Source organism: Siniperca chuatsi, linkage group LG17, assembly GCF_020085105.1.
Source record: "Siniperca chuatsi isolate FFG_IHB_CAS linkage group LG17, ASM2008510v1, whole genome shotgun sequence".
NCBI lineage: Eukaryota > Metazoa > Chordata > Actinopteri > Centrarchiformes > Sinipercidae > Siniperca > Siniperca chuatsi.
Genome location: NC_058058.1, coordinates 9,234,539 through 9,259,430, shown reverse-complemented (window position 1 = coordinate 9,259,430; position 24,892 = coordinate 9,234,539). Strand labels below are relative to the sequence as shown.

At 39.2% G+C, this 24,892-nt stretch overlaps 1 protein-coding gene across 4 annotated transcripts in view; it reads right to left on the bottom strand.

Annotated features, from left to right (window-relative positions):
• Positions 1 to 24,887, bottom strand: part of samd12 (sterile alpha motif domain containing 12) — a 95,899-nt gene extending 71,012 nt beyond the window's left edge. Inside the window, exons 1-2 of one of the 4 annotated variants that reach the window (XM_044170617.1) lie at positions 24,676 to 24,887; positions 6,299 to 6,507 (exon numbers count right to left, since the gene is read on the bottom strand). In XM_044170617.1, the coding sequence (XP_044026552.1) occupies positions 6,299 to 6,507; positions 24,676 to 24,688 (222 nt within the window). In that variant the 5' untranslated portion in view covers positions 24,689 to 24,887. Of the gene's footprint in view, positions 1 to 6,298; positions 6,508 to 23,883; positions 24,589 to 24,675 lie in introns of those variants that run through there. The other 3 variants (XM_044170620.1, XM_044170616.1, XM_044170618.1) reach the window with 3 other exon arrangements.
• Between the last annotated feature and the right edge of the window lie 5 nt (positions 24,888 to 24,892).

The window sequence follows — 24,892 nt, the reverse complement described above, 5'->3', positions numbered from 1 at the left end:
ACACACACACATCTATCCACATGTGCAGCCCATGCACACAAACACCCACACTGAAAGAAAAAAAATGACATGAATGCAATGTATACACACACATTCAGCACACTCATACACACACATGAACCATCCAATTGTCATGTGTGCCAGCATGCATTCAGTATGGTGCTGTCCTTGGCTTTAATTGATAACTGAAAGCCCTGTACAGCTCCCAGTTTTCTTCATGTTACCTTAGCAACAGAGCAAGGACAACCTCAAAAATTAAAAGACGAGGAATAAAGCCTTTGGGGAAACGCACAACCTGAACATGAACCAGAGTGTGGAATAAATATCCACATAATAACGACCACAGTGGAAAACTATTACTTACGTAATGAAGCATGTAATCGCCCTAACACTGATAAGCATTTAAAGATCCGATATGAATGTACTCAGCTAAATTAATCAAGAGGTAATCACATGGCCCCTTTGTGAAGACAGTATTGGAATACAAAAAGAGTTGGGAATTAAAAGCACTGAAAAGCATTCCAGAGAGTGGATTTGGCAGTTGTGTACAGCAGTAGTTGTTTCTATGGAGAAACCCCCCTTGTGTCGTGATTTTGATTTTGGCTCCAAGATTGTTAGGCTGATCACAGGGTCAAATGATTTTACACTCAATTCAAAATGTTAACTACGGCAGCAATTAGTGCATAGAATGACATTGTTTTGTCAATAATTTACTGTATGTAGGAATAAACTGGCCACAAAGACCTTATAATGTAAAATAGATTTTCAGAGATTGTGTTTACTTCCCCAAAATAACTAAAACTGAACCTCAACCCTGGATATTTCCCCAGACAAAAGAAGTGGGCATAGTTCATTTATTGAGCAAATGCATACAAGGGCAAAACAAATATTCAATAGCTCTTTGACAGCACAAGAGCTGTTACTTTTGTTCAGAACCATTACAGTTGTCTAGCAGCCTTCATTAGGAGCAATATTGTTTGTTAGATGAAACATGGCTGTGTTCAAAACAATGCAATCACAATTCATTGTCCAATCAGGTTTTGAAAAACACAACAATGAGATGTCACACTGCAAAGTCAAAAAGCCATTTTAGTCATTCTACAGACTTTTTCTCTATGTTGTCTATTAATTTCATATTTTATTTTCATTAAAAGTGAGAAACCGAACTTTTATTTAGCTGATCTTTTGAGCAGTTTAATACATAATTTCCCTGATGGAAATGTTTGACTAAAGCAGTATTGCTTTAGCGGGGGGGGGGGGGGTTTCCAGACTAGTAAACTGCTGTAAAAGACTGCATCAAAGCAGAGTAAAACTGGAAATGCAGGAGAATGGGAATTTCTGCTGGTAATAAATGAAGAAAATATAAACATACACACAAAATTTTGGACACTCACTGCATTTCACTGTGATTCAGTGAGTCATATGTAACATACTATGTAGCATACAGTGGTAACCCTTAACTTCAACTCCCCTTATTTAGCATTTATAAGCAGTATATAAACATATAATTGTTCATATCACATTATAATGTAGTTGTAAGCAGATAAGTACAAGTGTTTATACATGTACAATATTTTCAACAGTTATAACTGCTCCTCTGAATACATATTTTATATAACTGTTATATTGTCATTCATGATCTGTTACCAGCCTCTGGTTATGGATGCCTCACAGGAAGTTGTTTCAGCTGCATCAATAAACACTAAAAATAATTACATTATGGTGTGTTATAAATCCTTTATTAAATATACTGCTTATAAATACTAAATGTGGGGGTTAAAATAAAGTGTTACCATCCAGTATATCTTGCACTGTGTAAGCTTTCTTAATTTTGCTCTGACTTGTCAGTATGTAAATTGAAAGTATTGCACAGAAATTCAATTCTGATTCTGGTGAGTTTTTTCCATTTATCTTATCAATTTTCAGGAATACCAGAGAAACTACATGGTTGCATTAGACTGCGATCCTTTCGCTATATATTGAACTTGCTTACATTACACCAGTGAGATTCACTGATACATACTACCCTCTAGTGTCACAACTAAACACTGCAACCACTTTTTGAGTGTGACTGGACAGAAAAGCGCTGAGAGGAGGAGGGCTGCTGCCATTAGTGTCATGTTGACTGAGTGAATGGCTGTCTGAGACACGGAGCCCTGTGTCGTCTGCCCTATCTCCACTGCACTGCTAATTAACAGCTCTGGCATGCTCTCTCTCACTTTCCTTTCTCTCTGCTTTGCTCTATTTGTCTCAGCCAGAGCTGACAGGAGATGAAAATTCCCTGTATTAATTAATCTGTTACATACAGTAATGGGGATGAAACTGAGATATGTCTGTCTGTGTGTGTGTGTGTGTGTGTGTGTGTGTGTGTGTGTGTGTCCAGAGAGCTGTGGATGGCTGACAGAGAATAACACGCTATGCTGGACAGATTAATAAGTCTTCATAGGGAGCCTCTGTTTACAGGCAGTGGCAACTTTACTCAGACACATCAAAGAAAGTACGCAGGACCCCTTCACAGTCCCTGACCTTGGGATTCTGCAGGGTCCATAAAGCATTGCAGAGTGTGTTAACACTAAACAAAATATATTCACCTTGAGCTTGATATTGATTACGACTAAGATGAGCAGATTTGCTATGGATGTTATAGCCATCCATTGAGTCTAAATGGCTGTTTTATGCCTCACGTTTAATATATGGCTGAGCCTGGTCTCGATTACAAATCCAGCCAGGCGCAGAATTCAGCTTTAATCTAATATTTAAAATTAACACTGCTGATGTGATGAACTGAAACGACCTATAGTACGCTTTTCTACAAGTACGTACTGTTCTAAGGTCTTCACATTATTCAGAGCTAATGGAGGGATCATTAACTAGGTACTTATGCTCTACATGAAAACCAGATGAATGAGCTTTGAATGAATGAGTCTTTAATTTTCCTATTGCAAAACAATCCTCAGCATTTTTTTTTTGACATAATAACGAAAGTATCACCTTAGTCAACAGTTCTGACAAGTTGACATGTTGAGTTTCCCACCAGTAAGCCGATGAAACGTTTTGAATTATATATAGGGCTGGGTATCAAACCTGAATGCTTCTTTGACCTCCTCAGTTCCTGATTCAAAACAAGATTTTGGCTATTTTAAACAGTACTTTATTTTTACTGTTTTGAAGAAAAACATGTTTATATTTCTCAAAGTAAGGTATCAAACTCAGGTACTGTATTTGCACTACTACGAGATACTAAATAACTTTTTACAGGTTAGCCTTACATAAGGTAGCTAGTAAAGCAATATCATAGGAGGTGGTGTACGTTAGGATTTCCAATCATATCTGAGGGATTTGTTTTAAATCTCTGTCAAAATTATACCAGACCCACATATTCCTTTTCACTTGGAAATACAAGACATTACTGAAGCTGTAGATGCTCTAACTGCTGTTGACTTTAATTGTTAACAGTGTAGCTCTCAATTAAGCTCAAACCCTATAAGTATTAATAAATACTATCTGGCCCGTGGCTGCGTATCATGATAGAATACTGTAGATTCCCATTCTATGTAATTATCTTTATTTACTTGATCTATTGAATTTCCCCCAAAGAGAAAAACTAATTCTTAACTACAATCCAGAGACACAACGCCGAGACTGAAAGCTTAGTCAGTTAAATTGTTTCAGCTAATACAGAACGTCCTCCAGGTCTCTGATGCAATTTAGACTTAGCCGCTGCTTCTAACAGAATGATGCCGGGATATAAAATTACACGATGATGTCCAAACCACCACACTTCACAGATAGTATGTTACAGATACTGTGTATCAGAATCATCACATATTAACTTACAGTTACAGCTCAATACAGAAAGAACTGAGCATCTCCACTCTAAGAGTGTGTGCGTGTGTTTGCACTAATTGAACCCAGGTCTGACTGTCAGTCTGGTATTTCAAAAGCTCATCCAGGGTTTACACAGAGGACTGTGTCTGACTCAAAGTTCTTCCACTTGTTTTGATTGACAGCTGAGTACCACAGATTTTACACAGAGAAAAGAGAATATGAGAGTGTGTGTGCGTCAGGAGCGATCACTCCGTCCGCTCCCACTATCCCAACCACAGTCTATTTCTGGAAGAGGAAGTAAGGAATTTATTCTGCATTTCTGATGATGGATCCTTTGATCTTTTATCAGAAACACTGAGGAAGAGTTGAAACACCGCCTGAAACAACAGCTTGTCTTTCCTTATTTATTTCCTGTTAAATTCTTTGTTTATACTGAAGAGGAAGATGTGTGGAACATAGGGGATTATTTTTTTAAGTGGGTGGTTGATTTGTTTTGTGTGTGGCAAGCAGTCAAATTACAGTACAAGGATATTTTTGTGCACAGACTGTAATTTGACCACATATACAATCAATTTAGTACCAAGTAAGGGTGTTATAAAAGGTAATGAAACCACCACAGTGCATTGCGGTGTAATTAATAGGTAAACATGACTACAAGTGTCTACAGCCATGCTAGCTCCTCTGTTTAGGTATACTTAGGCTAGGCACAGCGGTGCTTGCTAACATGCTCACAATGACAATGCTAACATGTTGATGTTTAGCAGGTATAGGGTTTACCATGTTAACAATCATAATTTAGCATGTTAGCATGCTAACATTTGCTAGTTAGCACTAATCACAAACTACAACAGAGGATGACAGGATAAGTTTTGCAAGTATTAGACAAATTGACAATTTGACCTGATGGTATTTAACATCTTTCAGCAGATTGTTTAAGTTTTACAGCCAGCAACTTCACTGTTTTGGGTCAGTCTCACCACTCAAATACTGATAAACCCATTGTATGCTACCTTACCAGCACCAAACAACAACCACACAATGTTAGCATCTAGCTGGTGAACACAGTGGAGCATTTAAAAGAGCCAGATATTTCCCTCAGGAGTTGGTGAAGACCAAAACAAAAGCTAAAACGAGAGTGACTATTGGACTTACATTTGTCAGATGGCCAGAAACACGACTCCAAATGAATGCTAATGCTGCTCCGTGTCTGCTGGATGTATAAACTGCCAACTGTTTGCTAACAAGTTAGCCATAACAGCTGTATTATCACCTTGATAACTTGTCAGTTTTTTGTTGTTGCTTGTTCTGCTGCCCCCATGTGGCCAAAATAAACAACTAAATGAATGAATGCTTTAAAATCCTACGTATATAACGAAATAAATATAGCATTACGCCATAAGTGACTGAAATTCAGAAAATCATTTCATGTTTTTACTGTTATCTGTTATTGATTGAAACTTGAAAGTAAAGTAAAAAATGCATCCCATTTCCAACTCTTTGGGTTTATTATTGCAGGTGCCTAGTGCTTCAGCCTACTGTACATTTTAGTCAGACTAAGGTTTCTGTTATTTAAACTGAAGACAAACTGGGAAGTTTAGGCCATCCAGTAACACACAGTGGTCAATTACCAGTACAGTGGAAATGCACTGTCAACAAGGTACTTAAGTACCAGTACTTAAGTAAAAGTACCAATGTCAACAATGTAGAAATACATTTGGGTAGAAGTACAAAAGTATTAGCAGCAAAATGTACTTATAGTATCAAAATCAAAAGTAGGATTCTCATTATGCAGAATTACCCACTTCAGAATAATTTCTACTATGTAATTGGATTATACTTATTAACGCATTAATGGGTAAGCAAGTAACTACTTTATATACTGCTGGGTTGCTTAATTTGTAATAATACATCTGAATGTTTTTCTTGATTATATTTTGTATTAATAATCTGAATCTGCAAAGTAACTAGTGACTACAGCTGCCAAATAAATGTTGTGGTACTTCAAAATTGCACTCAAGTATAAAATAAAAGTTAAATATACTTAGTTACCCTCCACCACTGAACTCATAGGATACCATTCAGTGTAACATTAATCAGTAGAGTCAATTGCTGACCTGATTTCTTCACACAATCATGTGTAGAATTTCAACATTTCTGTCTTTGCTGCCCTCAAGTGGTAGTATCACAAAAGACACTATGGCAGTGGGACACGGGGATGAATGTGCTAATAATTTTCACCAGGATTATCTAATTTTTCTACAAACAAACACTGAAATCTGAATAATTTGAAAGATGCTATAATAAAATGTATATCTGACACATGATGGCCTTATATGGCAATTTCCCCAAAGTTAAGAACTTAATCTAAAGAATTATTTGTGATGAGAGTGGACTGCACTGGCATGAAGTTGATTTCCATGCTCTCTGGAAATACTTTTTCTGCAAATGGTGCTTTCGGACCAACTCTTACCCGTGACAGCTCAGACTCAGAGACCGAGCGGTGTGGTGGCGAACGGCGCTGGTACATGGGGGGGCTGACGTCCTGGTAGCTCGGGCTGTCGTCGTCCAGCAGCACAGCCCCCGCGTCCACTGACTCCTCCTCTTCCTCCAGCTGTGACGTCACATCCTCCGGGCACATTTGGTGGTCGATGCCATTCTGGCTCAGGTTGCAGTGAACAGCTGTGTGGGCAAGAAAGCAAAATAAATGATTGAATGAGCGATGGGTAAGGGTAGAAAAGTACACTCAAGTATATTTTCTGAAAGTATGACTAAATTAGTACATAATACCTTTTATGTATCCAGATCACTTAGGTTGTAGTTACTTTAATGTATTTAAGTAGAAAAGCTTAAATATAAATGCTTTTCAGTACTTTTGGCTTCCAAAATATCACTATATGATCTGCTTAATAGTATCCCAAATCACTTTTTAAAAGGATCTCTTATCTAAGGTGCTTTCCAACTGCTTTATAACCTCATGTTACTAGGTCTACTGGTGATATATCCATCTGTGATATGTTGAATCTTCCCACACTGAATGCTATACAGCAAACATTCCACTAGATGGCAGCAGATAATGATAAATGGAAGGTGAGTAGCCACTGAGTCCCAATTCAATACTACATACTAATACCATACAGTCTGTAAAATAGTATACTGTTTTTGCAGATAATATACAAGAACTCAATGTATTTAACCATCAAATGACACCAGGCAAATAATAATAAAGATACAAATCGTGTACTGAGAAATAAAGTTATTTAAAGTGGGACTTGGGAAGACTACTACCAATTTCAAATTTGGAAACTTAAATTTAACTTTTGACATTCTTCCTGTTACAAATGGAAAGTTGAATTCATCAGCAATAAAAAAAAACACCCCTGCTCAACTCAATACACTCAGGTGTTTTGCTGCTTTATCCTCACCTGGTCTGGTATGGCCAGTAGCTGTTAATGGTTAATGTTAACTATGGTTAGCAAACTTTGTTACTGAGTCAGTTTGCTGGCTTTATGACTCTTCTCTACTTGCTTCTCTAACTGCTTCTGTAAAGCTACATTTTACAATTTACCATTATGCTGCCATCGTGACCTTTGCTTCAGCAAGTTACATCGTCTCGCTTTAACAGAGAAAGCTAAATGTTTTTCCAAAATGTACTTTCAGGGATATTTATGGAGCAGTCTAACACTATCTGTTTTACAGTTGTCAGGAGTTCTTCCACATCTGTTGTGCATTTCAATGTGAGACAATAGTGTCCACCGACATCACACTCAAAAATAAAGGGAATTTAGGATTAATACTATCATTGAGTATGTTGTCTGTTTTTTCACTGTCAACATATATTTATTCAAAACCCTGAATTAGCATGCAGTATGCACTTGGGACACGCCAGACGTGCATATATATCAAATCCAGAATACACAAATACAAATTAAATAAAGCATGGTTTTGCATAGATTTTGTGGATGTTTAAGTTGCATAAATTGAAGAAACATCTATTCAGTGGAAGTAATTGCTGTTGTGTTTTGTTAGAATAAAAAAGTGCAGCAAAAAAGCAAATGGGGCCATTATTTTACAGCTATAAATCCAAATAAAACTCTTACTTATGACAAATTGGCAGTCAAGTTCAAATCTCAGGCAGACAACTTAAATTTACTTTCCAGGTAAGGGTGATTATGTTTCAGTGGAGGCTGTATACTATAGACTGGAGCTTTCAGGAGATGAAGGACAAAAGTCACATATCAGCAGAAGGCTTCAATTCCTTCTTATAAACCTGTATGGTACCACTTTGCCATTTACTCCAAGTGATTATTTTTAGTTTTGTTTTTCATAGGAAGTGTCAGGCTGAGGCACTATTTTAGTCTCATCAGTCTGTGATGCAGGCGTAGAAGCGACAGCTAGCAGCGAGTTGTGAGGTGTCACTGAAATAGGCCATTTGTCATCATGCAATCTGCCCACTTGTTCTAGAAACACCGGCGGCTCATTTATGAGGAATGGGAGCCAAAGACCCTTTTCATCACACCTGAAGGCTGCTTCGACTTCTACGTATTAAAAAGGTCAGAGCAATGTTTTTCAAAGGCTGCACATTCTGCTTTGCTTAATGGTCTAAAAGAGAGCGAGAATGAACTTGAAAACAGAATAGAAAATCTGCAAGAAAAGCACATACATTAACGGTCTATAACAAAACACTTCAGAATGAATCCTATAAAAGCTTACGATAAATAAATAAATAGATAAATGTTTAAATGTCCGTGATATCACCGATGGACAAAATTGGTGTTGGCTGAGAATTGAAAGATGACAGCCAAACAAACAAACAAAAAAAAAAATTCAGTCCATTTGCTGGCAGGCCCAGCAAGCCCAGGAAAACAGCCAATTAGGGACTTATGTCAGGCCACTGTTGCCGAGCAATTACAACAACTCTGACACAGTTCTGAATGATTGGAACAAGACAATAACACAGCAACATCTGTGCTGTCATTCCATATAACAGGAGCAGGAGTGTGAAATCTATTGTAGGTGGTCCTGCCATCCTCCTCCTCCAATGACATGATGTACATCTCGGAAACAATGTAGAAACTCAATATGATTCAGTGAACAAATGCACTGCAAATCGTATTCATTCAAAGCACACCTCTCAGAGAAATGTCCACCCCCATGACCTTAAATCACAGCCTCCTCTCAGCATTGTATTGAAAAAGTTTCAGGCCCAATTTTAAAAATCACTTCTTCTACATTTTCATTGATTATTCTGGGGACACCAGAGTATTTGTTATGCATGCTGTCAGAAAGCACTGAACCCTGCACAGTTTTCTGTTGAAGGACTCAAATTGGAGATGTAGGAATGTATGCTTCGGATTTCACTGCGAGTCGCACACTGCAAGAATGCCAAAAAAGGAGAAATAGAACAACAACAGAGGTGGAAAGTACATATACTCAAGTACTGTACTTAAGTTCAAATTTCCAGGTACTCGAGTGTTCCTACTATGTTTCTTTATACTTCTATTCCACTAAATTTCAAAGGGAAATATTGCACTTTTTACTCCACTACATTTATTTGACAGATAGTTACTTCAGTTTTACATAAAAGACATATGATAAGCTTATAAAATACAATAGATTGTTAAAGATTAACAGTGGTTGCAGTGGTACCTCTCAGTTTTATATTGAACCCTAGGTTGGGTTGCTGTAAAACTAGCTCCACATTGACCAGCTTATGCACTGATGTGTCACAATTTAATAATGTGATATATACTAATATCAATCACAGGGACCATTTTTCTGCAGAATGAGTATTTTTACTTTGATGCATTACGCACATTTTGCTGATAATACTTCTGTACTTCTACTTAAGTAAGGGTTTGAATGCAGGACTTTTACTTGTAAGGGGGTGTTTTCACAGTGTTTTGCTGGAACTTTTACTTAGTAAAAGATGAATACTTCTTCCAACACTGTACAAAAATATTCTTTCTTATGTACTTTTCTCTGTGAGGTGGAAAGGGTATACAGAATTGATCACCCTGAAAGTTTGCTTTCCAGAGTCAAAAGAGCATTTAGCAGAATAACACTGACTAACAGATTTAATTGTGGATGGACGGATCAACACAGCACAGCTGCAGACCTGCTCTGTTTTGATCCCTGATAAGAAACTGATATAAACACAGAGAATCTACACGAGTGGGCCATGTTTTAAACAAGGCCAACTTGAGATGCATAGCACGAAGCATTGCTCCCTCAATGCCTCTTCATTCCTCTCTCCTCTCTTTCCAGCTCACTCTTTCCCCTCTCCTCCTCGTCCCTGACTCAATTCACGACCAAGGTTATCGTTAACGAAAACTGAAATAAAAATAAAAACGAGGCTTTACAAAAAAACAATTATTATTATTATAATTATAATTATAATAGAGAAAATGTCCTTAGTTTGGTCTTTGTCTAGTATTTCAGGTGGATATGAAATCTATCTTCCAGTTCTTTAGCTGTGTCAGTTTTACGCCAGCTGTCGACACCTCACGGTTCGTGACGTGTTGCCAATTTGTCCACCAGGCATCATGGCGGCGACGAAAGTCGGGAGAAAGCACCAGAGTCCCATTTGGGATTACTTTGAATACGACTGTGTCACAGATAAAAGCAAGTGCCTTGTAGTAATGGAAGGTGATAAAATATGTGAAACATTTCTCAAGGGGAAAAATGCAAAACTATAATAACCTTGTTCACGAGAGGTGTGCAACAACTCTGGAGGAGAAATGAATTATACATCCTCTGCCCAAAGCATCTAAAAAATGGTACAAGCAGACTAGGAATAGAGGGATAGATGATGACATGATGATGAGAAGGGTTAAGAAAGTGGAGGAACACAACAGCAAACAGAGGGAGGACAGTTGCATTTCTCACTATCCTTTAAAAGGGAGGAAGGGTGGGTGGATGGGGGGCTTGGAGATACAGAAATGCTTTTTTTTTTTTTCAACGGCAACAGTTACTATAAATAGCACCATTACATTCTTCCCTCTCTCCTCCCTGACATGCGCCGTGCAAGCATCGTGAGGGAAGAGAGATAGATGAGGGAGGATGTCTGCATCCTTTCTCTCGCTCTCTTTTTTTCCCCTCTCAATGAGATTCAGTAAAACAGGGGGAAATGAGGGGAGAAAATGAATGAAGCACACATGGAAGTGTTAAAGAACAGCGCCATCCCTGCACGGCCAAATGCAATCCTATTATTGAGAGGAAGATTAATAAAGAATTGGATTAGTCTTACATAACACTGTCTCTCTTAATTGCTGTACATGGTTTCGAACAAGGAGCCATTACCAACCATCGAATTTGAAAAATACCAGCCGACAAAAACACTGTATGTGTGTGTGTGGAAGAGCACGTAATTGGGATATGCTGCTTAATCATTTTTTTCTTGTATTATTACACTGGGATTCTGGACCAGGTGAGTGCTGCTGAAGACAATCAATAGTGTCAAACATATTCAGTTTACAATTATAAAAAACAGGGAAAACCAGCAAATCCTCACATTGGAGAAGCTGCAACCAGAGAATTTCTTGGGGCATTTTTGCCTTAAAAAAATTACTTAAACGATTATTAAAATAGTGGCTGATTAATTTTCTGTCGATTGACTAATTGATTACTTGACTAATTGTTTCAGCTCTAGAGGTAAAGTAAACCACAGACAGTGGCGGAAGAAGAACTCAAGAAGAGGAAAGAAGAAAAAACTAAGTTCTGAAAATCTGTTTTCACTTTTTGGACTTTTCTCTAATCTTTTTTTTGTGAAATACAGAATAATTTGATCTCTTTGGCTTTTGAAAAACTATTTAAATGAAACCACGTGAGAAGTTACAGTCACAAGCCAAATAGGTTGGAAACCACTGGCTTAATCTTTAACAATATGTTGTATTTTATAAGCTTATATGTATTTTTTCTTAATCTGAAAAGTAACTGTAGCTGTTAAATAATGTAGTAAGAAGTACAATATTTCAAGTACCTCAAAATTGTACTTAAGTACAGTACTAGAGTAAATGTACTTAGTTACTTTCCGCCACTGACCACAGAACAGCAAGCAAATCACTGATTATTGATTGAACATAAATCAGATGAAATGCTTATGCTGATATTAGAATATCATAGGTTCACATTTAAGTCATTAATAGTTTAAGGTCTAATATGGTTACATTTTAAGGAGCTGCTGACTTCCTGCTCACTAAATCAGCTGTGTAACTCGGTTGCAGCCTGACATTTATGTTTACTCTGTTACTTAAATGTTAAATGTTAGCTATACTGTGAGGTTTCAGTAAGTCAGATCACTGAATGGCCAACTCTTTTAACTCAACACTTAATAGGGTAATATAGGGAGGTAAATAATTTCTATGCAATTATTTGGGTTGACATGGGTCTCTACCTCCCCATAAAATCACACCTATGGTAGAAACCCAGTTGAAACAAAATGCATGTTTCAAACGATGAGATGAAAGAAGCCAAATGGTGTTTTTCCTGTGCAAACGCCAGAGCCTGTGTTTCACAGCCTGAGCTGGTTCAAAGTGAAACCAGTAGTGGGTCCATAATCAGAAGTGAAGTTTGCTCTGTGTGGGCGCTCAGGCTTATAGTGATCTCTTTCTCTTTGGCTGACTCTCAAAGTGGAGCAGAATGAATTGTTTGCGAAGAGAATCAACTGTATGACCCAGAAACAATGCCTGGAGGCAGAGGCCAGGGTAAGCCAGGCCAGATGACTGTGGAGATTGTACCAACTCTGCACTGCGGCTATGAGACCTTTGTTCTTTTGCCTGCTTCCAGCACGTTTAGCAAAATGGTGAAGCTAATCACAATCCGCTAATAGGCATGTACACGGGACAGGAAGGACGTGGGTGCATTAATTTCCCAAACCAAACCAACTGTGCCAACAGATGCTCTTGGGAATTTGAAGAGGTGGTCTGGCACCAAGACTGGCAGCATCGCAGCAAAACGACATTTCAGTCATCCGCGCAGCTGTTTTTCTTTTTATATGTTAACAGTGGCTTGGAGCTGAATCAGAAATCACTGAAAACACTGAAAATAACTAAGCAGTTCAGGAATTAATGTGTGGATTGGCACATCTTTTTCACAGTGCTGGTCAGCTTCCTCCATCTGTCATCTCCAATCAGCTCACACACACTCATGCATGCATGCATGCACAAATTTGCATCCACAATGATTTACATGCACTTGTACACAAGCCTGCGTGTGTGCATACACAGACAAAGATGCACACACAAACTCCTAAAATGCCTTCCTAACACTGCATGCATTGCTAATTCTCACCCAGTCTGCTCTGGAAAAGTAAGCAAGCCTAGCAAATCTGCATGGGGTGTCAATTGAGTCCAGCCTCAGCTCTCCAATTTAGAAAAAATGTGAGAAGAGTGTGTGAATGTGTGAGGAGAGTGCGTCTGCTCAGCTGTCTCCCCTGAGGACCTGAAGAGTATCTCCATCAGTGGGGGACAGAAGACACAGTCAGATCCTTGTTACACGCTTACTAAAGTACTAATTAGAATAGCTTTGAAGGGTGGAAAGAGACTGGGAGAGAAGCACATCGCCTTCAGTATAGAATGTTTTGGACAGGAGCCTGAAGGAAGAGCTTGCTGCTCAGTGAGATTATATTCAGGAGAAAGAGGAGATGTGTATAGATGATATCTTCTTTTTTGTTTATTCTTCTTCAAAGCTCTTTAGAACATGGCGTCTTAGTTTGAGTCTAATGATTAATTTACTAAAACTTTACAGGCAAAGTTCATTTGAGGCTGCTTGTGAAACGTCCTTGAGCCTAAGTAGACACAAAGAGCAGAATTAAAGAAGTTAATGCTATGTTCCGCTCAGAGAGAAATCTGTGAAATCTCAGTGCTTCCTGCTGTATGAAAGTGTCATTCTTTCAATAACATGTTGCAGCAATCTTCAGTTTACTGAGCTGATTTGAAGTGTCAGACAGAATGGGTGGTTTTGCTTTCAGAGGAATGAGAGCACCTGGTTACGTAAGCCAACTAGGTATTCTACTTCAAGCCGCACATGGTTTAGGTGTTTCTGTTTCAAATGCTGAAATAAGTAGGGCATCAGTCTGTTACCTTAACAGATCCACGAGTCATTAATAGACCTGCCGTTTATGGCTGTTTCTGCAACATTAAAATTCACGAGCCAGCTCTGCAATCTGATTCAAGAAGGCACAGGTGATCTAAGGTAACGTTGACTGAACAGTGGGTCAACTCTGTTGAAGCATAAATTTGAATGAATTTGTTGCCACTATAAGGTTCATTAGTGGGCTAAAAGTTTAAAACAGTCTCAAAGTGAAATGCCAATTAATGGGCTTAAGCTAATTTTCTGTGTTTTTATTTAACTGTTAGCTTTGTCTTGGTTCCAAGCTTAGCAGGTCGGTGCAACAAGGGTTATATTTAAGACTAAGACTATATATATATATAAAATATACAATATACATAAAATTATCACATGATTACTAACAAGACATGATGTCTGGAGGGATTCTTGTCAAGGTCCTTTTAGGCTTACTGGCTTTAGTGCATTCATTAAGGCATACAAAGCCTACACAAGATTTTCACTAGTCTCAACTGACTGAGAATAGAGTTTCAGGAAAAACCTGCACAATTACTGGAAGACTAAATACAATAAAACAGTAGGTAGCATATACGCTTAATTAATAAAAGAAACATACAAGTAACAGTGACCACGTAAAGATGCCTTTGGCATAGTTGTATGCTCAAATTTTACTCTTATATGCTCATTAGTTAGCCTATCTGTTCATATGTCTGCTGTTCAGACAATGAGGACTGACTGCATGGCTAACTATCAAAGTGAAGTCATGTAACAAGTTATCCAGCCAGCTAGAGTCTCAGTGGGGCTCTTAATTCACCCTGACATCCTATCAAAAGTTAACTGTGTTCAAACTTCACAGACAGCCCTCTCCAACCCCGGGGCTAGATCAGCTATGATTGGTTGGTCCTGAGTCAGGCAGGCGCAGATGTGCTCAGCTTTGAACATTTCTCAGCTGCGGAGAGCGAGGGACGATAAAAAAAGAAAAAGGTGAAAGAGAGGGATGAAGTGAGAGAGGATGAAAAGAAAAAGTTGTAGGGAGGGACAGAAAGTGAGAATGAGAAAGACAGACAAAATGAGTCAGAGAGACAGAGCCAGAAAGAAGAAGACAGAGTGAAATGACCCACTTTACAGCACATACACATTTGAGCTAAATATAACTGCTGTTCACTTTGGCTCGCTGTGAAGCATGTAGCCCAGGCATAAAGCCGTTAACGTGCTCTGCTTCAAAGGCAGACACTAAAAGGACGACAAAAATAGATGTCTTAATTTAGAGCTGAATAACATCTATAAATATTTGATAAGAGACACAAACTTCCTCTTTTTGGCGACCACAACAGGAACTATTGCAGATGAATTGGAAAGTTAAAGATTTCTCTGGGTCTCAGCAGTAAGACAAAATCTTAAATGTCTTTTGAACCGGCTGCAAAGTTTGCATTACCAACTTTAATTGCAACAACAACTACAGTCATATTTTCACAATTGCGTTTCACAAGTATTCTTCATGTTCTTTTCTAGCTTGCTTAGATGTCACATTTATGGTTTTTACAGTGTAGGGTCAATAAAGATGATCAGTCCAAAGTATCTCAATGTCAGCACTGACGAAAAAGAATTACAGTATTAGCATGATGGCACAGTAGAAATATCGCTATGTTCTTCTAAAATGTGAGAGGATAAAACACTATTGAATGTCACGGTGACAGCCATTTCTTAATTAAGAAAATCACCTGACCTCCACATCGGCCTGCGTACCTTCCCCAAAACCCCTCTACAGCTCCCCAGTACAGTATAGCCAAATCCAACTCTCCACCCTCCGGACTTGCAGACTGAACCTTTGCAGACTTCTGTCATACGTACCATGATGTGTTCATCATCATACTGTGAAATCAAGTCTGCCAAGTCGCTGGCCACGAGGAGACTTCAGACCTCAACAGTTTCCATGGATATAAATTTAAATTTCTCACCCTGTAACCCCTTTCAAAGTATTTTTCCAAATGGTTCTTAATGGTACAGTATTGACAGCTGTAAAGAGCTGTTAAACACTGCTAATATTAGGCCTATATTCACATCAAACAACGTCACATCATAGGTGGATGAAAAGCAACTTTTGCCTGTCAAACTTTGCAGATTATAACCGTAAAATCCAAATGAAGAAGTATATGCGTTTTCTGTATGTGCAATATCAAACCAGACTACAATGAAAAAATGAAAACAACGTATGTCTTACATAACACTGTACATTATTATTGTTATTATTAGAATTTCTTTGTACATGGTCACATCCATAGTGCTATGAACTATCAAGTCAAGTCAAATTTATATAGCAGAACTATGGGGTAATCTTCCAAGTAAACTCTGGTGCACCCTAAGTGGACTTTCTGGAAGTTGGCAGTCCCCTTGAGGACCCTTGTGGACTTGGCGAATTGTGGATTTTTTCAGCCAAAGGCACTCATGAACTTCCCAGGAACACTCCCATTCGCTCTGTGAGTCTGCAAATTTGGATTCAGCCTTTATTTAGCTGCTCCTTTCCCTGCCAGATCGTCTATTATGCTACTCAGCTTCAGCAGTCCAGCCGTCTTGTTCCTGCCAGCCTGGCTTGTTATGACCTTTTGCGTGTCTTTGTGGACTTTTTGCCTGCCTGCCTTGCCCTTTTTGTTCCAGTATCCTGTGCTGACTGCCTGTCTGTTGCTGAGCCCTGTTATTGTTTTGTTTTAAACTCTGCTTTTAAGTTAACTTTTTGCCTCTGAGTCATGCATTTGTGTTTAACTGACCCATTTTAAGTTCCTCAGTATGTCAGTATAACAGATAATATACTCAATAATATGAACACACTATAGTGATTACCGCACCCACCTTGTGCTTCAAATTATTAATACAAACATTATGATTTTATGCAGATTTCATCTGAGTTGCTCTGAGCTCATCGTACCCCCTCACATTGTTTTTCTCTAAGTCCCTGATTAAATTACTAGTGTTTTAATTAACCCCTCAAAACACTGTAACAATTACCATAAACTGTTTTTGGTCTACACTTTACAGTAATATTCCAGATTGCCATGCAGCTGTATATATATCTCATTACTGTTGTCTAAAACTAGATACTGCATGTGTAAAGGTTGTCAAAATAATCAACTCTGCGGCACTGCTACACTATGCCACATAATGAGTGGGTTCACCTGACATTGACTCCCTCCATCTGTGCCTACTCAGTGACACACAAACTCTCTTAGATCTGCAGCTTCAATCAGTCAGCAGAACACAGCCCAGAGAACTTCATGGTCATCCGGGACTGCAGCTGTCACACCGCCAAGTTTCTGCACTTGACACAACAGGGTGCCAAATGATGCAGAATTTTCACAAAAAGCACAAAGAGAGAGAGGAGAGGCACACAAAAGGCTGGAAGTGCTTTACAGTGGTGAAATGGCTGATGACTGAATGGAGCTTTCAGCAGTTTTTATCTCTTCCCCCTTGTTTAATCTGCCTGATGCTCATACTTCATGAAGGTCGATAAAGTTACTGTGTACAGTAGATTTTGTTCTGTCCTGTTTGGTGACACAGACAAGGACCCGCGCTGTCAGCCAGGTTAATGTTGCAGTGCATTAAAAAAAAAATCCCAAATAGAGGTCAGATGCTGCATAAAACAAAGACAACACAACTCCAAACTCCTCTCACCATTTTGCCTTTGCTCACCTGCATATTCATCAGATCTACACCTTGTCCCTCTTTCATCACTGTGACTCTGCCTCAGTATGTGCAAGTGTGTCAAATACATAAATGGCAAGTGGCTTACAATTCAAGTTGATTGAGCTGAAGCGCAAAGCATCCCGAGGCTACAGGTGACACTTCAACACGGTGAGTGAGAAGTCTTAATGCAGGTGTGACATGAATATGGAAATAACTACAATTCCCAACACCGGCACTTTTTAATTGATTTATCTTCTCCGCTGGGCTGTGTTCAGTATTCTGGGCTGTGGTTATGTAACCCAATTACATCAAACTTGCTTGTACTGGCCTTCTGTAAGTTAAGGTACAGTATCAGCACTATTAATGTTCTCCACTGAAGAATGAGGAAACATTTTGGAATGGGCATTTTGGGAACTACGCTTACTCGCTGTGTTACTGAGAGTTAGATGAGACGTTCAATACCACTTTCATGTCTGTATGCTAAATATCAAGCTACGGCTTCAGATCAAATCACGTTATATCTTGTTTGTTCAAAACTTTAAGTGAAATTGAACACGGTTCAAGGGTCAAGGTACATTTATTTGTCATTCTACAACACAAGGCTGCACAATGAAGTTATAGCCCCCTCCACGTTACACACACAGTAAAAATGAAAATAATATATACAGTTACTTATATACATACAGTATATCATACAAAATGTATGGTAATGTGCAAAACCAGCATAACATAAAGTTCCATATAATTTATCTATGGAGTGCGGAGGATAAGGTGAAGTTGAGGAGTCTCTCAGAAAAAACATACAACAGTAGTGACAAAAGCTTACCCATGTTATATGCTCAACATTACATTTATTGCACCTTTTGCTCTATAGTTTGGATTTGTTGCCTTGGTGTCAACTGTCTTGGTGTTTTACTTGTGCAAGTGAGCCCATTCCCACATATTCTGGTTAAACTAAGTGAAAATAAACTACAGTTGCTTGAAAACAAAGAGTCTGTCAGGTTTATCCAAAAGAGCACTAGACTCTATAGGTTTCACCATCCCTTGGATTCTTTTCCAGCTGACAGTCAGACACAGTGATGCAAGCTGAGGCAGCTGAAGCGCTCAGGCCAGACACAGATCCAATAGCATTGTAATGAGTAAACCCCTGACATTTGTTAGACAGATTCTCTCCAGGTACAAGTTAAGAGATGCAAGTAAGTCTGTTGATGAGAGTACAAGTCTAATATGTGACTGCTGACATTGCTAGAGGACAACTCAGTGCCCACTACTACTTTTTTCCCTATTTTTATTTTCTGCTTAGCTCTCATTCGAAATTCCACGTAGCAGCACTTTAGTATGGTGCATCAAAGATGGCTGTAGGTCCACCCAAGGGATGATTACACAACACTGCTCTCCTATTTGCTACATCTTCTGTCATCTTAATCCAGTTCCTGCTGAGTAAGGTTGGGAAGATGCTCTTTCACCGTAGCAACTCCTGATTAACTTGACTAAGATGTAATCCTATTCTACCGACTCAAATAAAAATGTATGTTCTACTAATTCTATTCCTGGGCTAGATCCCGGGGTTGGATTTGAAATGTTTTCTGAATGGGTGCACAGGCGGGCAGAGCAGGGCAGGACATATCAAGGAGGCTTGACACATAGAGGCAAGAGAGAAGGAGTGAAATGAACAACATCTGCCACGGGGGTAAACACTGCTGTGGCTGGACATAGGGTCCAGTTCTATGTGTGTGTGTGTGTGTGTGTGTGTGTGTGCGTGCGTATCTACATGCACATGCTTCTGTCACATGTTTATGTGAAACCTAGCTCTTTATTATTGCCCTAAGGTCATATAGCCTTTTTATAGCCTGTCTAATTTGACATAAGAATGACATAAGCATTCATGAAAACTGTGCTCAGACTGAAATGAATGCAGGTCTGGTGATCCGCTGGTTAAGATGCATACCATATGACCACAGTTTTCCTGGTCTGATTCCACCAAATCCTAAAAACATTATCTTAAATAGCACTGTGCTATTAAAATGTTGCTACAGGTGCCGATGAGAAGATAAAATATGAAGTCCAGTTGGAAGGTTTATCAGATGCTGAGACACTGCACAACAGTTTATACCCCTTTGACGCCACTCTGGAAAGTTATCACAGCAGGAATAATTTGCTCCTCTGTCCTGACGTTTTTAAAGTAAACAGCAGAATTACGATAAGATAAGATGCTACACTATTCATTCTACTTGCAGTGTGGGCTTGTTTGATTGACCCACCAAGTGCATTGCTGGGTGACTTTGGATTGTGCTAGGGAAAAAAATGCCAGGTCAAACTTTCCAGACAACCCTGCGTTTTAATTTTTTATCGCAGCCTTCTATGTCAGTACCCCTGCTGTGCCAACGTGGTGGTCTCAGTGAAATCTATGGAGGAGACTGCATTTTTGACACAATGCTACTGTTGGTCTGAACGCAGCCTTAAGGCGTCAGTATACTCCATCAGAACTGCTTGTCAGATGGTCAAAAAGCGCCCCCACACCTTTCCGACGTTGGATTGTGTGAGGTGAGAACAGAGCAGGGTATGACTATTTGTCACTTTTCACATGTACAACTGAGCACAGCACTATGAATGCCTTCCAGGAGGATGAATCTGTATTTGCATCTGTGATTAGTTGCGTTGCATAAATACAACTGCATGTGAACAACTACTGTGTAAGGGGGTTTGACCAAGCCACACACCTTCACTAACTGATGATGTAATCTGTCTCAAAGAGGGCATCCGATTCACTGTCCAACATGCTCATGATGTAACTATCCCCACGACTCTCTGTCTCTTGTCTTACACCTCTTGTAGTTAAAAGAGTCAGGGAAGGCCTCACATTTTTTCTGACACACCAATACCAACATCTTCTTCAAGCATTTAATTTCCAGGCTAGACTTTAAAAGAACACGCAATGGGGTATTCATTTTTACAAAACACAAACAAGATGCTTGCACAAAGGAGCAATGCTCCTTAAACAGATTATGAATTTGAACTAAAAGCAGCTATTATGAATTTTCACTCTATATATAGAACCTGATTAAACTTTTCTCTAGAGTATAAATCAAAACCACTTGTTAGCTTTAAGTATTATCAGTACAGAGCTTTGCAGAAAGTTGTGGAGTTTTTTGTCGTCTTGCACAGACTGTATTTGCCAAACACGGCTAAGCGAAAGCCCGCTCCAAAGTGCTAGTTTCTCAAAGAGCATATTGTCTTCTCATGTGTTATAAATGATTAAATACTTGACCTATATTATATGTCTTAGAGGGGTTGGTGGAGCATTGGAACAGCAAACAGTGACAATGCAGAGTTGTTGTGATTGCGCTCAAACGTCACATCTTACATTAAAAGTGATGGTGGTGCAGTGAGCTTTGTCGAATCCACATGGACAGCTTTGCTCGTACCGCAGGGAAATAAACAAAAACAGTTTTAATTAGATCCAGGACTTTTTAGCTAACTGTGGCACATTTAGAAATGGAGATCAGTAATGCACTATGCAAACCAATCAGTAAGTATCATCTTAGAGGGAAGGGGATAGAAACACGATAAAAATAGGATGATACCTGACATGCTTATACCTGCCAATTTAATAGAGCTGCATGTAACAGTTACTTTTATTTACAATCAATCTATTGTTTCTTTTTTGATTAATCAATTAATCATTTAATCTATAAAATGTATAAAACTTAATGAAAACAATTGCTTTTTGCCTAAAAAAAAAAGAGTCATAAAACCCTCAACGTCATATTCAATTTATAATGATAACCATGTCATTTGAGAAGCTGGAACCAAATAATGTGATTTTACTTGATGAAAAGATTGGTCAGTTGTACAAATAGTCACTCATTAATTTCCCACTAATGAACTACTCGACTTCAGAACAAAATCTAAATTATAAATTTAGATGGTTAAATCCTCAGTGTCGGAAGAAGTATTCAGATCCTTGAAATCAAGTAAACGTATCAATACATACATTACAGTAAAAATACTCCATTGAAAGTAAGTCTGTCAAAATCCTTGTTAAGTAAAAATACAGAACTATTAGCAGCACAATCTACAGAAAGTATCAAAAGTAAAAATACTCATTCTGCTGAAAAATGGCCCCATGTCATTGAAATATTATTAAATATGACATTATTAGGTTGTTAATACTGATGCAATAATGCGTAAGAAATATTTTGCTGTTGTAGCTGGTGGAGGTGGAACTAGTTTCAACGATTTTATATACAGTAATGTAGTGTAGCGTCAAAACCGTCTTTGTTAGTCTTTCCACTGTTCCAACAATCACCAACTCTGGTTTGGTTGAAATAAATCCTTAATTCACCGAGTTAGATGAGAAAAAAACCCCAGCTCTCCTCACAGAGGAACAGTTTCACACGAGAGACTCACGTGCACGCGGCCGGTGCAGCTGTATAAACCGAGCACAGAGAGGCTGCGATAACAACACAGGCAGAGGGGGTGTGACGTCATCCTCTGCTCAGGACGCCATTACTCCACTATATCTTTAATAATGCAGCAAGCAACTATTTGCTATTTAATATTCAGAATCTCATTTACAGAACCTTTACATGAAACCATCTGAGAAGTTTAGAGGGGAAATGTTCTTTTGTGAAGCTGCTAACAACTCCTAAACATCTGAAACATGACAAGGTGAAGGGTCACAAGCCCAAAAAAATGCTAATGTTGTGTATTCTATAAGCTCATTGTATGTTTTTTATTTAAAATCCAAATCTGAAAAGTAACCCTTTCTCTCTGAAATGTAGTGGAGTAGAAGTATAAAGTAGCAGAAAATGGAAACACTCAAGTAAAGTACAAGTATCTCAAAGTACAGTTCTTCAGTAAATATACTTAGTAACTTTCTACCACTGAATTCTATCTGACTATAATTCTACTTTTCTCTCTGAAGCGGATCACTATCCTCAATGTCTTCAGGGAGAAAGTATTTCAAAGTATTGTATTTCAGCCACAGTGTACGGCTGCATAGGATGTTTTGGCTGCTCTAGCGAAATCTGATCTGACCTGTGTTTAGGTGTCTACTGCTAAAAGTGCATTACGCTGTTTCTGGTATGTTACAGTAATAATTGTGAGAGGTGATAATTCTGTAAGATATGAATGTGAAATTGTTAGGTGAAAATTAAAGTGGCATCATAATTTTGGAATTTCATGGCTGCGGAGAGGATGAAGTATGTTTCTCCATAACTATTATATCAAACAAAGAGATGCTATTAAAATATTCATCTGTGTTAGCCTGGATAAGAAAAGATGAGAAAGGGATGAAGAAATGGATAAAACTGCATAAACTATTCAGCTCTGGAACAAAGTATGCATCTGCAGGCAGTTTCAGCACCCGTCTTCTTTACTGCTTTGAAAGACAAATCTCAGGAGATGCATGAATGAAACTATGCAGGGCGATATGCTGGAAGGATGGCTGCTGCTGAGCTCACTGTATATCATTAAAGACATATTTCAAGCTTCGAAATGGGTGGCAATATCTTTACACCTGTAGGTCAGCTGTCAGCACCATAAAGAAGCTACAGCGTCAGAGCACGAAGGGCACAACTTGTACAAGACGTGTCTTAATCTTAAAAAGGCACAAATAGAGCGGTTGTTGTTGAGGCGGGGGTAGAGACCTGCAGTGGAGCTTGTGAGGCTTTCAGGTGGTCCTTAAGTAGAATATTTCTTATTTTACTTTATTATGAGTTAGCCTGGTGAGAGAGAATGACTGCTGTGATCAAAGGGTTCACACCTCAGCTAATTTGCCCCCATTCATAGTACAAATGTTGCAATAAAATCTGTAAAATATGAGGAGAGGGAGACCCTGGGATTCAATTTGGCAAAACAGGAGTTCACTGTTTCACATGTGTCTATTTTTGGGTCCTTAATGTGGGAAAATATGAGAAGTCATGCTGCAGAACAGCAAAAACTGCTCTGCATGCAGCTCTTCCTGTTGTTTAATCTGTGCTATCAATGTCATATCAATGTACATATAAATATTGACTGGCAAACACAACAGGACAGAGTACACAATAAAAGTCCACTTTTATAAACCTCAGAAGAGGAACAGGAGAGACGGTTCAGGTCAAACAGCATGACATGTGGGGAATGTCTATAAAATGTCCTGTAATGGGTGTCAGAGATGAATAACCTGATCTAGGGTAGGAGTGCCACAGTCTCATACCAATCATACCTGCATAGGCAAACACACACTGGACTGGTTGGAAAAGCCTTTGAGGAAGAGAGATAGACCAACTGCATGCCTGTTTGCCCCCTCCGCACCCTCCTCCAACATACCTCTCATAGGATTCTGGATCCACAAGATGCCTCCGATAAGGTGAGGAGATTGGCCGAGCATCCCGAGTCTCTGACTGTCACTGTCACCTCTAACGTCCGGAGTGAGCACCTTAACTGTTTGACAATCACGGGGAGAAGCGGGTGACTTCCCCGGTCCACATGTCACACCACCTGCTGCCAGATGAGCAGCCTCAACCAGACTGGTCTTGTGGAACAGGCTGAGGCGCACAACACAGATCAGCCCGGTGAATATTATCGAAAAGACTAAATTAATCTCTCAGAAAAGAGTCCTTGCTATATAAATCTCAGCACTGCAGGGCTCCGGTAAACTCCAGAGAACACAGATTGCACCACGGCACACCGGAGATGATCATGCAAAAGAACTGGACGCTCCTCGGTCGCAGACCTGTTAACCAGTGTTGTCTCCAATCGCAGAGCTTACGACCAGGCGCACACACAGACACTAACAATATAAATACAGAAAGAGGCTGCGCGTTAACACAAGTCTTTATGGTGTGTGACCACGACAGTGAATAGCAGCGGTGTATCACTTCAATTGTACAGTGTAATAATAGGAGAAGATTACCAGGACAGTGTAGGCTAACGCGGACAGAGCACAGGCTGCAGCATCACCCAATCACAGGCTTTCACAGTTGACCCGACTGTGTCTGGGTTGAACCATGCACACCATACAGCTCATATCATCATGGTAACTCTATAGTGTGTGTTATCTTTAAAAAGGAAACAAAAACGGAAATGTCACCGTGGACAGCACAGGGTGAAGCGCCTTACCTTCGACAGCCATTGTGCTACTCCACCGATTTGGGCATCACTCGCAAGGGAGCAGGCGAAATGTAAAACTCAACGCTCTCTCATTGTACCTTGTTCGGCGTGTTATCATCACTTTGCTGCGGGCAAGCCGGAACGCTCAGCTGCTGCCGCGCCTCAAAGGATCCTGGGAAGTGTAGGCTCAACGCTTTCTGGAATATGACGAAGGGCAATTTTAATC